Genomic DNA, 16,927 nt, shown 5'->3' with positions numbered 1-16,927 from the left:
ATGCTCCCTATTTATGAAAAAACTTTGGAACTGATTGTGAAAGAACAGTTGTTGAACTATATCACGAGTAACAATTTGTTAGTGCCAGAACAATCGGGGTATAGAAGGAACCATTCGTGTGAAACTGCGTTGAACCTCATTTTAGCTAAATGGAAAGACGAATTAGAAAAGAAATCTAAAGTTATCGCAGTGTTTCTCGACCTAAAACGTGCGTTTGAAACAATATCTCGGGAAAAGCTCATAAAAGTCCTCGCCAAGTACGGTTTGAAGGAAAAACACTTGAATGGTTCTCGTCGTACCTGGAAACTAGAAGCCAAAAAACGAAATTCAACTCTGTGATATCTAGTCCGCTAGAAACCAAGTTTGGTGTCCCACAAGGCAGTGTACTTGGCCCAATCCTGTTCATTCTGTACATCAATGACCTGAAAAGAGTGCTCAAATACTGTGATATAAACCTTTTTGCTGACGATACTGTGATATTTATTTCTTCCGACAATGCTTTTGCTGCTATTCAAAAACTCAACTGTGATCTGTGTAATCTGTCCAACTGGCTTAAACATAAGAAACTAAAACTAAACGTCTCAAAAACAAAGTGCATGATAATAGCCAACAAAGCAGTGAATGATCATTGGAATGATGTGAACATTTCTGGAGAAGTTGTAGAACGAGTCACGGAAATCAAATACCTTGGCGTGTTGATAGATGATAAACTGAGTTTTAAGCAGCATATTGACCACATAGTGAAGAAAATAGCGAAGAAGTTTGGTGTTTTGTGTAGATTGTCGAAGGAATTGTCACAGTGGAGCTTAATATTTTTGTACAAAGCGTTGATATCTCCCCATTTCGATTTTTGTCCCTCAATTGTGTATCTGGCAAATGAACAACAAATGAATAGACTGCAAAAACTACAAAACAAAGTGATGAGATTGATTCTCAAATGCAACAGAAGGACACCTAGGCGAGTTATGCTGGAAACACTGCAGTGGCTATCAGTGAGACAAAGAGTAACGTTTTTGACATTAATGTTGGTGCACAAAATTGCAAAAGGCCAAGCTCCAGAGTATTTGAATGAAAGGATAAAAAGGGGACGAGACATACATTCACATAGAACTCGGTTTGCAGATGAAATAAGAACTGCTTCGTTCTTACTTGCATCTTCGCAGAACTCTTTATATTATAAGGGCATAAAATTATACAACAATTTGCCAAGTGAAGTAAAAAATGAGGACAATTTTAATGTGTTTAAACGGCATTGTTTGTGTTTCGTTAAGAATAATGTTAATTTGTGAAGTTCACGTGTGTTAAATCCCTAGAGGGTTGCTGTGAAGGAGGCACGTTATGACAGTCGGCATCCGTATAACGGCACACGTCTCTTTGGGTACACGAGAACAAACGTCTCTGGGCCGCGTATGTGAAGTGTTATGTGTATGTCAATGAACTTTTTGTTCCAGATGATGATGAGTGAATCATTGCACGTGTGTTAAATCCCTAGAGGGTTGCTGTGAAGGAGGCACGTTATGACAGTCGGCATCCGTATAACGGTACACGTCTCTTTGGGTACACGAGAACAAACGTCTCTGGGCCTCATATGACAAATTTAACAAAAGCAACGCGACTCTGGGCGCGGTAAAACCCTTGAATGGACTCATATGTGTGTGAGATGGGGCGGGGGGAAATAATCTCAATACCCAGATGGTCCCTGTTCAATGCAATGTTAAAGAAATAATGGTTTTTTGATGGACGCGCATGGTTTAAAACAAGAGAATAAATACATAAATAATGAATCAAAAACACAATTAAATTACAAAAATATCTAACAAGATAAATAAACTTCATGTAATCCCATGGGCGGGGGTTAGTGGAGGGCCATCATCATTGCTGTGCGCGCGAAGCATAAAAGATTCCAATCAAATCATTTTTCTCTCTCTCAAGTGGCTCTCAAACATACTCCACGTGCACCAGGTGTCCCTTTTTGGCTCGGTTGTGTGGTGACGGCCACAAAACGAAAGAGTTTTTCGTTCTACACGTGCTAACGGTGTAAAATGGGTCTCCGGGAAACTGGTGCCCGGGAGTTCCCAGCCACTTGACTTGACTCTTATCATTTTTGTTCACATATGCAAATTGTACTTGAATGGGAAATCGATTTGTTTTATAGGTTAGATGGTTTGTCTTTTTGATCAGTTTTGTCTGATGGCACTTGAATATATTTTTTTTCTTGATTTCAATTTCTTATCATTGAAAATAGTAAAATACAACAAAATAAAAAAAACAATAAAATTTGCAAATCAGTTGAAAAAATATAAGCAGTTTTGCCTGTGTTTCGCAACCATAATTAGGTTGACATTTCATGTCTAACTATTCTCTCTCTCTCTCTGCCAGCTTAAACATATCTTGGCAATCCCAGGCAGCATACCTAGGGAATCCCCATGCTTTCTGTGCTGAGTCAGTAAGGGTTTCAACCTCTGAGCAGCTTCTCTCCGCCTCGTTTAACTCTCTGCAACTGCATTTCAGAAAGTTCGCGAACTGTGTCGATCAGTAGCTCTCAGAACTCAGAGTCGTTTCACCCGTTAATTATTATTAACTTTTCAGCTGCCTAGTGGTAGAATAGGGTGATAACATCTCGCTTAATCAAATAATGGTTTTCATGTAGTAAAGGTTCATCGAAAACTTGAGGATCATATCTGAAATTAAATTTCTGTTTAAACACATGCATTAAAACTACAATAAAAAATTAACCACCCTAGAAAATGACCTTCAAGTGCCCAAAACGCATAGCAAAAGCCTATGCAACGACCTTCATGGCCCCCTTTAAAAAAAAGTGGCAATTTTTGGGTGGTTCCACAAGCATCTCGATCGAAAAAAAGCAGATCTCTTAAATACTCTTTCTCTCCGTCTTTGCCGAACTAAACGATCGGCAAACCGACAAACAAAGCCGCCGTAGTAGTTTGTTTGTTGTGAATTGAGCGTAAATGATCGTCGCACTTCGGTGGTGCCTCGAGCATTGGAGGGTTACAAAAAGTGGCGAATTTCTGTCATTTTTGTTACATTTTTCCTAAACCGATTAGTTCATTTTTGATTGGAATTTAATCACTTTAATTTTTTTTCTTCTCAATGTGCAAAACAATTCTTATTGTTCTTTGTTTTTTTCAATTATTAAAAATTTTAAATTACTTTGAAGTTTTGGACTTTCTTTGATAGTAGCATAATCCGATTTTTTTTTTCAAAATGTTTCAAGTATCGATCTGAACAATTGGTGGCCGATTTTAAAAGCAAAAATAGGCCAAAACCAGAAATTTGAGTCAAATTTATTTCGTCATCACGATTTTTTTTTGTTGCATTCCGTTTTGAAAATACTTACTTTTTCTTTCATTCTATAGCGAAAAATTGTTCTAATCATCATTTTTGGTGACATCAACAGTGCTGGAATGTTCAATACAAAGTTATACTTTCGGATGCCAAACTACTCAGAAAAAAATGATGGTAATATTCATCAGGAAGTGGTGACAGCAGGGTTGTTAAATATCAAAATATCAGCTCTCAGCAACTACAATTATCCCGCCTGAATAATCATGCCTCAAATAAAACTGCTCTTCTCTCCTCTTCGAAACTCTCAGCACCGAACATAGCCGAACACGTTTTCGTGTTTACCCACTTTCTGACATTTTCCTTTTCTCTCTCATTCCCGCTTCCACGATCATGCTACTGCAACAGCGTTTAACCACAAAAGACGCCACAAAACCAATTTTGCAAACACAGTTTAACGGGACGTCATGCGTGGTCGGCTCCTAATCGCCATCTCGCGTGCTCTCATTGCTGTTTTCGGAGAGATTTAGAGAATCCGCGGTGAGAGCGCATAGTCGAGGAAAAGGGGAGGAGTGATAGAGAGAGACTGACATCGCTGGTAATCACGAGACACAAGAAGAGATCTCACAAGCTATAATGACGGCCGCTATACTCTCGGATATTTTTGGTGCAGAGATAATCTATTGATAGCTTTTCTATCACTCATTTGCAACACTGGGTGACAGATTTTGTGTCAAAAAAAAAGATGAATTTTACCTCAGAAAATGATGAATTTTCATCATTTTTTGATGAATAATTCATTAGGTTCACATTTTTACACATTTTTTATGTAATATTACTCAAAAAAAAAGAGGTAATATCAACGTACCAAATATTCAACATTCCAAAATTCAACAAAACAATCGTTTCACTCAAAAATCTTATTCGAATGTGTTTTTCAAAATTGCATACAATGTTGTATGCAACTCATAGAAAATCTATATTTCAACATTCTTTGTATTTATCCAAGTCGGAAAAGCCTCGTTGGATAAATGTACGACTCTTACTTAAAAATAATTATCATGTTTCACCTTGTTGCATAAACTAATTTATTTTCGAATTTTCAATTCTAAATCAAAGGCGTCTTTAGGGGTCTTAGCCTTAGTAAAAGAAATGAGCAAAATCAGTGCAGATTTTTAATTTTTTTTTGCATAGGGATTACGCTATTTGTTCAATTTGAGCTTATTTCTCTTTAAGATCATTTTTTATTTATTTTTTAGGTTTGTTTGAAAAATAAAATTAAACAATACAGATCAATCAATAAATATGAAAACTTATTTCAAGAGATGAAAAAAAATTAGATTTGTTGATTTGTTGAAAATCAGTTTTAGATTGCTGATTTTAAAATGATAAATTATATTTTTAACATGGATTTTCCACATAATTCCGAAAAAGATGATTTCCGACCTTTCTTGACAGATATTTTTTTAAATTTATTCGGCACACATTTTTTTGAATTTATTCGGCACACAATTGTTCAATGTTTCAACATTTTGCATGAAATCATAAAAAGTGTTCAGACATAATTCTCTAGCATAGTTTTTTGTTGTTGCTTTTTTTTATCAATAAAGGGCATTAACATTTTTCCATAATTTTCAATTTTTGAAAATTTGAAAAAGCATTATTTGCTGAATTTCTTCACATTTATCTTCAGGATAAGACACTGTTTCTAATATTTGAATGATCATTTTTAGACAATTTAAACAATAGATTGACGTCATCACTTGAGTAATTTTTGAATAAAACAAATATTTTTCATCTTATCAAGGTTTTTAACACACTACAGATTTGTCTATACATTCCAATAATAGTATTCATTAAAAAATAATTCTATATTATTTTAAAGAGCTCTGAAAACTTTATTTTTAATTTTATGCAAACGCAAAATAAACAACAATATTTCTTCAAATCAACTGAAACAGCTGCCACAAAAACAAAACAAATTTGCTAACATGATTTTTCAAGTCTGGAGCAACATTTGAAAGGGGCGATACGACATTGCTCTTACGGCATTTCTTTCCATTTAAACGCGTGTAATTAAAGGCCGTAAGAGCAATGTCGTACTGTCCCTTTCAAATGTTGCTCCAGAAGTGTTGTTTGTGTCAAATCACCAGTCTAAACTCAAGTGAAGAACCATTAGCTAGGTTTTAATAGATGTTTGCTGAAGCACAATGAAGGCCATTGCAAATATTATTTAAAGTTTTTGCCCCCCCTCCCCCTTTCAAAATTTCCCTAAAAAATAAAAAATATAGGCTGCAATTTACATTTTTAATGAAATTTTGTTGTAAGATCGTTAAAAACTATTCAGAATACATTGCATAATGCTTATTTATGTATTTTAAATCTAAGAAAGTCTTTCTTTTTGTATTACACATTTTCAATTTTGGACCCACAGATAGGCAATTTGCAGAAAAAAAAGTTCATAGAAGCATAACAGTATCGATTTATAAAAATGTTGTGATAATTTTCATAAAGAAAACATTTCAAATATCAGGATTAAAATTTTAAATGAAATGAAAGTTTGTTTGCCTGAATGATGTAAATTTTATGTCTATACATTTTTGAAACCTTGAATAAAAAAATATTCACAAAATGTTGAAAATATAAAAAAAACCCAATTTGCAAAATGTAGTCAATCTTCTTGATAAAACAATCAATGCCTTAAAAAATGTATTGCATATTGCCAACAAATTTGTTGCTCAAATATCTGAGGTTTACCTGCTAAGATTAAAAACAAATCGTACACAACAAAAAATCCGATGGTAAAATCGCATGCAAAAGCATGCACATCACCTTCGTCAAAATAAACGTTTAATATTACACACTGCATGTAAAATTTTTGAAAACACAAAAAAAAAGTTGCAACTAACGGGATTCAAACTCAGCACCAACAGTAAGGGCTGGCGCCTTAGCCCACTCGGCCATCAGACCAATAAACTTTAAGGATAAACGCATATATGAGCTTGACATTTCGGTCAAGTAGGTTTCCCATACTGAAGGGCTACATATTTCAGGGTGTAAAATCACATAAAATTTCATAAAATAATGCAATATTTATTTTACACCCAGGCCTTTTACACGCAGCTGGATTACTACTTTTTTAGCTGTGTAAATATCTGCTATCAACTTCCCCTCGGGCCAACCATCAATCGCACCCGACTGGGATTTGTTTTGCGCGCGAGCGAGGCTTCCAGCAGCGGTGTTGCGCGGTTATTATAATCTATAAAGGTATCCGTCGGTGACGACAGACGAATCAGTCGCGATCGTGACTTTAATCGACGTTTTAGCGCGTTTGGAAGCGCGCGCTCGCGATCATTTGTGTAAACAATGTGGAAATTACCTGTGCCACTTGGGCTGCTGTTTGTCGCCGTGCTCAGTGTTTTCGGTGAAAAGTCAACTGACCGGTCCAGTAATCGACCGAATATTGTGGTGATCATTGCCGATGATTTAGTACGTTGATTTTTGAAGAGCGTGACCTGATTTTGGAAGTTTTGAGTTCAACGGTTTTTTTGTGCCCTCCTTCTCTGTAGGGATGGAACGACGTGAGCTTCCACGGCTCGCTGCAGATTCCGACGCCCAATATTGACGCCCTGGCGTACTCCGGGATCATCCTTAACCGGCACTACGCACCGCCGTTGTGCACTCCGTCGCGAGCCTCGCTGATGACCGGGAAGCATCCGATCAACATCGGTATGCAGCACCACGTGATCGAGGTCGACGAACCGTGGGGTTTGGGGCTGGATCAGAAGCTGATGCCGGAGTACTTCCGGGAGGCCGGATACAGGACCAGGCTGGTCGGCAAGTGGCACCTGGGATTCTTCCGGAAGGCGTACACGCCCACGATGCGGGGGTTTGATAGTCACTACGGATACATTGGACCGTACATCGACTATTGGGATCACAGTTTGCAGATGAGTAATGTGAGTGTTGATCAGTGATAGTTTAATTAATTAGTACCTTTAAAACTTGATCTTGAACTTAATCTCAGCAGAACCGTTGACAAATATTTGTCATCGACTGATAACAAAATTTTAGCTTATTCTTTGAAAATATTTCTTGAATTAGTTCTTTGAAAGATTCTAATTTTAGATAAACTATTTCAGTGACTAATACTTTTTGTTAGTTCTTAAACACTGGTCCTACACAGCCCATGGATTTCAATAGCAATCAATGCGAATTATTGCCTGCCAACAACGTTCTATTTATGTACTCCAAACCCGATAGAGATCAGTCTTGCACGTAACTACCAGCTCCGCATTCGCGAAACAATCAAAACAATTCTTACTGACCAATCTAGGTGTTCAAAACAAACCTAAACCTGGACCACGTTCCCTCCTCCCTCTAATTACTAATCTCACACACCCCTCGTAGCGACTGTGATTCACACAACATCTCACCTCAATGCCGGTGGTGTCACGAGCCCGACAGAAAACCTCACTAAATCATACAGCGACTTTGCGTTCAGTGTTAATAGTACACCTCGTTGTAGAACTCCCCAACAGCCCAACTCCCAACTGCCGATCCTGATTACCATAAAAACATCTACCTGAAAGCAAACGTACAATTCACGTTTACAAGCTTTGTTGGCAACGATCAGACTCCGCCTGCAGAAAGAGGTTCTCCTCCAGGCAAGCTCAACCCCGGTGATAAGATAATAAATTTAGCTTAAAAGGTCTACCAAAGCAAACTGTGAACAACGGGGTCTCTTGTGTTGGCTGGATGCTAGAAGCAGGTGGCGCCCAGCATAACAACTAGTTCAAGATCAGCGTTCCCTGGAACAGGTAGAGCTAGAGGTATAGGTCATGTCTAGATCCAAGGGCCTGCCTCAATCTTCAAGAGCAAGTACATATACCAGCAGAACCAACGAAAGCGACATAATCTGGTTCAGCATGACTGGATTGGCGTTGTCGGTCAAGATTCGTTTTGTTTATATGAACAACATTTATCTGTGATAAGCCAGGCTGGGCTGTTGGGTCTGATTTCAGTAATTCAACGCAGCGCCGCTGCTGTCATCCTCTTGTCAGTTCTTAAGTAATAAATCCTAATTACACTTAGACTGTTTGATCGGGCTATCATGCACCGGGTGATGTTTGCTAATTGTACATTGCTCTCGAACAATAAAGATAGCAAATTTTAACGACAGACAGTTTAAATTTTCGAGTTCAACCCGGACTGGGTCAATGAAGATTACATGTGATTTGCAAATTGATATTTCTTACAATTCCAAAAATTATTATTTTTATATTAACGCAACAATGGAGTTGAATTCTTCTTTCGGAATCAGTAATAGCTTCTGAGCTCAGCCTAATAAGGGCGAGCTATGAATAATATTGTGATCATACTTATTTACCAGAAACGTGGAAGATGATGGTTTGTGGAAAACGATGGAATAAGGAATACAAAGTGTCAATATATTTAATTTTTTTGTAAAATCATTTTTTAGCTGCAATTTAAAATAAAAAAAATACACGAACAAATCTCTTCCAGTTAAAGTAAGAACTATGTAATATCTACAAGAAAATAACTTTTAGGTCAGAGGTGCCAAACCAAACCAGGTGCCAAAGTTTTATTTACAAAAAACAGCAACATTTAATTTTTTCAAGTTCAGGGTCATACAATTTTCTTTCAAATATTAAATTGTTCAATACTGTTGGTCTATGACAGCCTTACTTATCTTTTCCTTTAATAACAGTCTGATTATTTTTTTAAACAGAATAAAATTTATAAAAAACTCAAAATTTAGTTCATAAAGGACAATTTTCAAACAAAAAATTGATTGTGATAAATAGAAAAAAAACATGTTTTTGATAATAAATAAATAATTAAATATCCAAAAATTAAAAACTAATTGATGTTTATTTTTACATTTTTTTAATCTGAGTGTAAAATGTAAAATGTATTCTTGTGTTCAATTTGCATTTTCGTTACACTGAATTTCATTTCCAATTAAGAATACCTCCATAATCAAAATAACCATAAAGCAAAACAATAACTTAAACGAGACATTAAAAAAAGCAAATGAATGAATTGATTGTTCAGAAATAATGACTTTAAATTAGTTTTTTTAGAATCATAAACCTTAAAAAGTGGAAAGAATTGTTCATGAATTCTTAGTTATCATGCAAACTGCTTTAGATGACATTTCCGAAAAAATCTTCCAAATATTTTTTTCTCTCAAAGAGTTGTTAATTTGTTTACCTGTTGTTAAAATTGTTGATTTAAAAATGTTGGCAATGGTCTAAATTTATCCTGATTTCCAATTTACTTAATTACACTCAACCCCCGGTGGTTGGTCACTTTTTCGTTTGAAACATTTTGCCTTCCTCACTGAGGTAAGGCTATAATCCTGCTCTAAAAATGAACTTTGTATAAAAACGTCGTAGACCCACCTTCATGTATACATATCGAATCAGAATCGAAAACTGAACAAATGTCTGTGTGTATGTGTGTGTGTATGTGTGTGTGTATGTGTGTGTGTATGTATGTATGTGACCAACAAACTAGCTCATGTTTCTCGGCACTGGCTGAACCGATTTGACCCGAACTTGTTGCATTCGACTTGGTTTAGGGTCCCATAGATCGAGTTTTATACAAATTGAAGTTTCGATAAGTAGCTCAAAAGTTATGTATAAAAATGTGTTTTCACATATATCCGGATCTCACTTAAATGTATGTAAACTATGTCCGGGTCCACCATCCGACCCATCGTTGGTTAGGTTATCAAAAGACCTTTCCATCGAGTCCACAACATTGAAGATCTGGCAACCCTGTCTCGAGATATGGCCACTTAAGTGATATTTATGTACTTTTTGGAAGCCGGATCTCACTTAAATGTATGTAAACTATGTCCGGATCCACCTTCCGACCCATCGTTGGTTAGGTTATCAAAAGACCTTTCTATCGAGTCCACAACATTGAAGATCTGGCAACCCTGTCTCGAGATATGGCCATTTAAGTGATATTTATGTACTTTTTGGAAGCCGGATCTCACTTAAATGTATGTAAACTCTGTCCGGATCCACCATCCGACCCATCGTTGGTTAGGTTATCAAAAGACCTTTCCATCGAGTCTACAACATTGAAGATCTGGCAACCCTGCCTCGAGTTATGGCCACTTAAGTGATATTTATGTACTTTTTGGAAGCCGGATCTCACTTAAATGTATGTAAACTATGTCCGGATCCACCTTCCGACCCATCGTTGGTTAGGTTATCAAAAGACCTTTCTATCGAGTCCACAACATTGAAGATCTGGCAACCCTGTCTCGAGATATGGCCATTTAAGTGATATTTATGTACTTTTTGGAAGCCGGATCTCACTTAAATGTATGTAAACTCTGTCCGGATCCACCATCCGACCGATCGTTGATTAGGTTATCAAAAGACCTTTCCATCGAGTCCAAAACATTGAAGATCTGGCAACCCTGTCTCGAGATATGGCCACTTAAGTGATATTGATGTACTTTTTGGAAGCCGGATCTCACTTAAATGTATGTTATCTATGTCCGGATCCACCATCCGACCCATCGTTGGTTAGGTTATCAAAAGACCTTTCCAACGAGTCCAAAACAATGAAGATCTGGCAACCCTGTCTCGGGATATTGCCACTTAAGTGATATTGATGTACTTTTTTAATCCAGATCAAAAAATAGATGAAATTTGTGTACAGCCATTGATGGTAATGAGTGAGGAAGGCTCCAACCACATAGGTGGATTAAGTTAGTTTTTAGATTGTACCCCGTTGGTTGGTCAAAGTCAAACTAAAAAGTGACGAACTGTCACTTTTTACACGACGCTCACGAACACTATCAAAACAAACGTTCGATAGTGTGTGTGAACTCCGTGTAAAATGGGTGTCAAACTAAAAAGTGACCCCGTTCGTTTGACAACAGTTGGTGTCAAACCACCGGGGTTTGATGGTTTAATGACTTTAAAATGAGTATTTTTGGATCATAAACCTTAAAAAGTGGAAAGAATTGTTCATGAATTCTTTGTTATCATGCAAACTGCTTTAGATGACATTTCCGAAAAAATCTTCCATTTTTTTTTACCTGTTATATTGTTGATTCAAAAATGTTGGTGATGGTCTAAATTTATCCTGATTTCCAATTTACTTAATTACCATAGTTTATTTCGTTTATCGTCAATGGGCCATTTGACCATTTCCCAGGTTCTTCTAATAAAACTAAATTCTGTTGGGTTGTGTAGGGGACATCTTAACCCTTTCAAGCCTGAATTAAAAAAATAGTTAATGATGGGAAAATGATTCTTACGACCATACAAAAATTGTAGGTTTTAAAAAAAATCATTTTTGGGTCATATAATAACCATCAGTCCTGAAAGGGTTAAGATGAACAAAATAATTAAATTAAATGACTTAGCTGAAAGAATCTCATTCCTAGACTTTTCGAAAAATCAACTTTTTAATATTTTTGTCGAAAAGAACCAAAATGCTTGAAAATCTCTACTTCGAACATTATAGCATGTCAATACGATTCCCTCATACAGCGGTATATGCAGTTCGGAAGGAACCGGTAAAGAAAAAATCAAATGGGCAGCAGCGGCAGCTAAAGCAAGTCAGAGAGAGTGAAGAAAAGCCCCAAGAAATCGCTCGCTCCTTTCTTCCGATCTGCGTACTAGCCTTACAAGAAACACTTTTTGATGACTTGTTTTTACCATATCTTTGTATTTGAGCATCATTTAAGTTTCATTTGACCACCCCCTTTAAGGGGTGAGATTGGGTAAATTTTCAAACGATTGGCATTTAAGATAGAGTTCATCAAATTCCACCATATTTGGGGAAAATGTTATGTAATCTAAGAACAATTCTACGTTAAAAGATTTTCAATGTTATTTAAATTGTTTTTAAAATTTTGTTTTTTTTTTTTAATTTGTAATTTGGCAATTACGAAATTGTTTGTTGATGCGTATTTTTTTTAACCCATAGTCACCCCTACTGACGGTACCTAGAAAATTTAATGTATTTCATGAAAAGGGGTTTACTGGTCGATTTTTTGTTTGTGGTTGGACTGTATTTCAATGTTAGGATAGTTCAGAAAAATAAGTGTTCTCTTATTGACCCCCACTTTAAAAAGCATTGTTAACAAAAAATCAATTTGTGCAAAATAATAATAATTTATAAACAAAACATGTTATGTTTGAAAGATATACAATTTTGAGGTTTTTAAATTTCTAATCGAAAAGTTTTTCTAATCAACTTTTGATAAAATTTACTGTTTTCGCGATGATTGTAAAGTCGCTTAAATAAAAGTGCAAATTTCAAAATGAAACATAATCTAACAATCTCCCCATTTTTTTCAGACCTCAACCCGCGGCCTAGACATGCGACGCAACCTCCAGGTCGACTACTCCGCCAGGGGAACCTACGCGACGGATCTGTTCACGCGCGAGGCGGTCCGCCTCATCCACGACCACAACCAAACCTCTGCTAATCCGCTGTTTCTGGTGGTAACACACCTGGCGCCCCACACCGGCAACGAAGACGACCCGATGCAGGCCCCCGAGGAGGACGTCGAGCTGTTTTCGTTCATCAAGGATCCGAAGAGGCGCGTGCTAGCGGCAATGATCTCCAAGCTGGACGATGGCGTTGGCCAGATCGTGCAGGCGCTGAAGAAGAGCGGCATGCTGAACAATACGGTGGTGCTGTTCTACGCGGACAATGGGGCGCCCACGATCGGGAAGCACTCGAACGGGGGTTCGAATTTTCCGCTGAAGGGGGTGAGTTGGTTTGATTATTGATTGTAGAAGGTTTGTTACTGATTTGGGTTTTATTTTTGAACAGCAAAAGTACAGTCCTTGGGAGGGAGCAGTCAGGACAGCTGCGGCAATCTGGAGTCCTCTGCTGAACAACACTGGAAGGGTTTCGAACCAGTGGATCCACGTGAGTGATTGGTTGCCAACGTTGGCTCGAGCTGCCGGTATTGAGGCCAACTTCAGTGGAAGCGAAATCGATGGACAAGATCAGTGGGAAGCGTTGAACAATCCGAATCTAACGGGTAGGACTACGGTGATGCACAACATTGACCAGTTCCAGCACTACAGCAGTTACACGAAGAACGGGTGGAAGTTAGTGAACGGAACGTCCTGGGAAGGTGCGTTTGACGATTGGATGGGTTCACTGGACGAGGAAGACGAGCTTAGTGAGGAAGAGTATTCGGTGAGGTTGATCAGTTCCGTGGTTGGTCGACTGACCAAGGTAGATCTTGACGATGTGGCGAGGATCAGACGAGATGCAACCGTGCACTGTCCGTATATTCCTGGCGGCACCATTGACTGTGAACCTCAGAAATCGCCATGTTTGTTCAACATACTCGAAGATCCCTGCGAAACGAACAACATCGCAAATCAAAGACCGGATCTCTTGAAGCAGCTCGGTCAGGACGTCGAGCGGTATCGACTGTCTGCGACGGAACCAAGAAATCAACCCGCAGATCCCTACTCCGATCCGAGGTACTACAACCGAACGTGGACCTGGTGGCAGGACGAACTGGACGAGGCCAGGGACATCAAGTTCCCGCTGGCGATCTTCATAGTGTCGATTACCTTCATCGCGATAATGCTCATAGTTGTTAAGCCTATTCTGTGTCCAAGTACAAAGAGGAAATTTTAACCCGACTCTCCCTCAAATCACTCCAAAAACATCTCCCGTTATCACCAGTGATGACCATCATAACCCCTTATCTCCACACCAACTCCAATTATCCAAACTGTCGCCGCAGGCGTCACTGTCCGATAACCACCGTTTCAAAAAAACCTGCTACAAATTAAATTTTTGCGCGCGTTTCTTCCGCGCACCGCGCAGTCACGTTCGTACAAAACGTCACCAGCCGTTTGGCAGGTTGACCATCAACCGGCGCACCACCCCCGCGACGTTCGCACAATACTAATTAGATGTGTGGTCACCTTGTGGAACCGTTTGAGTAGTTTCTTCGATACTTCGGAAGTACCTGCAAGAGACTGTGGGAAAAGAGCGCGTGTCGCACGTGCCTCGGCGACGCCACTTGAAAGCGATTCACGACCAATTGAAACGGGTTTGCTGAGAGATTAGCTCGGGCTTCGATTGATGTGGATTGGATTGCCGTCGACCCGTAACGGTGCCGGTTGGAACTGGGTTTCGGTGGGATGACCGGTGCGTTTTGCGAGGTTAGTTGGAATTGACACATGGGTTGATTGCTACAAATGAGTACAGCTCATACTCGATTATTCAAATATTCACATCGAATAATCAGAAAATAAATGTTATTGGTACTTGATTAGATTATCCGAAGTTGCCAAAATATCTCTGGGTAATCGAAATTTCGAAATGCCTTGTTTCATGCACAGCTGATAAACAGTCTTAAATTTATTACTGAATTCTACTTAAACAATTAATTTGTCGTATTATCGACATTTGTATTTCTTTAGTTTAGTTGTTAGTTTTTAGTTTTAATGAAACGTAAGGTCCTTATCATTTATGCCAATGTATATTAAAAAGTTTGTACCTTCGGTATATTTTAGATAAATAAAATACAAATACAAAAATACAAATACAATTATTTTCAAAGAGATTTCTATCGTGTATACACTGCTATTTAGGAGAATAAACAACCTTTATATCTTAATTGCTCATCATTAGCATCTGATCCAACCTATTATTTTCCACTTTTTTGTTGTCACATCATCAAAGGTTTGAGCGCAACAATACAAATTACAGTTCAAAACCCCTTGTTGGTGTTGATGAATTATGCCCTGAACGAGCTCAATTGAACAAGTTGTTTCTACTTGTCTGTCACCAAGTGGTCAATTTTTTGCGGCAATTTTTCACAAAAAAATTAACTCTGTTTTAAAAACAGAAAATTAACAAATAAAACAAATTAGACGCTAAATTGAATTACGTCACCAGATTTTCGATTAGAATCAAACTGTGCGTTTTGCGAAATTGAAAACTTTACGTGCAATTTTCTCAATAAACATGCCATTAAATTTTTTTATTGAACGTTACCATCGCGTTGCTGAAACGAAACTTCATAAGAACGATCTTTTTTTTATTAGAGAACTTATTTTTGATATCGTTCCAAAATTGACTTAATTAATCAATATCTTGTTAAATTTTGTATGATTTTACTGTGAATATATTTTTTATAATGTAGTTAGTTTCAAAGCAAAAATACTTAAAAAATCACAAAATACCATATTTTTAAAAATACTTAAATTTTCAAAATTTGCAATATGGTTCTCAAACGATTCGAAATTTTGCATGTATTTCCACTGATTTAGAGTTTTTTGAAAAAAAAAAAAAACAAATCGTTTGTAACCCATATTGCAAGTTATGAGAATATGACTTTTAAAAAAAATATTTTGTGAAATTTTTAGTATTGTATTCAAACAAATCTAAAATTGTGAAAATGCATGCCACATTTTGAATAGTTTGATACACATATTAAAAATTATGAAAATATGAGTAATTCGAAAAAATACGGTACTTTGAATTTTTATTTTTATTTTACAAAAAAAACGTTACTTAATCCACCCTTAGGTGGTTGGCGCCTTCCTCACATTTAAAGGGTGCTATTCAAAATGCAAAAAGTGCGTAGATAACACTTAAGTGCTTATAACTTTTGATAGGGTTGTCAGGTCTTCGATGTTTTGGACGCGTTAGAAAGGTCTTTTGAATACCCATCCTACGATAGGTCGCATGAGAGATCCGGACAGCATTTTCATCAAAATATCTGAGATCCGGCCTCCAAAAAGTGCATAAATAACTCTGAAGTGCTTATAACTTTCGATAGGGTTGTCAGATCTTCAATGTCTTGGACGCATTGGAAAGGTCTTTTAAATACCTTACTGAAAATGTATAACATGGCGGGTTTTCTTACAAAAACCACCCTTTTTACAATCTTCCGGACTTTTGCTAAAATCGTTTTTTTAGCATAACTTTTGAAGTACTTAACTAAAATTTTTAATAGCGACTTATGGGACCTCAAGACGGATCGAATGATGCCAAAACGGACAAAATCGGTTCAGCCAATGTCGAGATAATCGAGTGACAATTTTTTGATCAACATCCCACCACACACACAGACATTTGCTCAGAATTTGATTCTGAGTCGATAGGTATACATGAAGGTGGGTCTAGGAGGTCTAATTGAGAAGTTCATTTTTCGAGTGATTTTATAGCCTTTCCTCAGTAACGTGAGGAAGGCAAAAACCCAATAAAAGTGCAAAGCATACAAAATTACCCTCCATTCGCTATGGGTATCAAATACAGTCCAGACTCGATTATCCGAAGGTTTGTATGGGGCTTTGAATAATCGAATCGTGAACAAAATAAAAATATTTTCATATTTTTTAATTTTCTTACTATTAATATCAATATCAATAATGAATTCTGCGACCCTAGTTAGGTCAAACTTGACTGTTCAATTTTTCTTAAAAATTACCAAATGCATTTTGACCTAATTTTGGATCTAAAAATTCTAAATCACCGACAATCAAAAATAAGACAATAAATAAAAAAAATCTTTTATTTTCATGATTCGATCATCCCAAGATTTGGTTATGGGATTTTTTCTGAGGCCTTCAAATAA

At 37.2% G+C, this 16,927-nt stretch overlaps 1 protein-coding gene across 1 annotated transcript; it reads left to right on the top strand.

Moving 5' to 3' along the window:
- The first annotated feature begins 6,605 nt into the window (after positions 1 to 6,605).
- LOC6038350 (arylsulfatase B) lies at positions 6,606 to 13,974 on the top strand. The gene is made up of 4 exons (XM_001848113.2): positions 6,606 to 6,792; positions 6,873 to 7,262; positions 12,663 to 13,079; positions 13,144 to 13,974. Exons 1-4 carry the CDS (start codon positions 6,670 to 6,672, stop codon positions 13,969 to 13,971), a joined length of 1,758 nt encoding a protein of 585 aa, XP_001848165.2. The 5' UTR covers positions 6,606 to 6,669; the 3' UTR covers positions 13,972 to 13,974.
- The last annotated feature ends 2,953 nt before the right edge of the window (positions 13,975 to 16,927 follow it).

This window comes from Culex quinquefasciatus, chromosome 2, assembly GCF_015732765.1.
Source record: "Culex quinquefasciatus strain JHB chromosome 2, VPISU_Cqui_1.0_pri_paternal, whole genome shotgun sequence".
Taxonomy (NCBI): Eukaryota; Metazoa; Arthropoda; class Insecta; order Diptera; family Culicidae; genus Culex; species Culex quinquefasciatus.
This window is presented reverse-complemented; position numbering and strand designations above follow the sequence as displayed.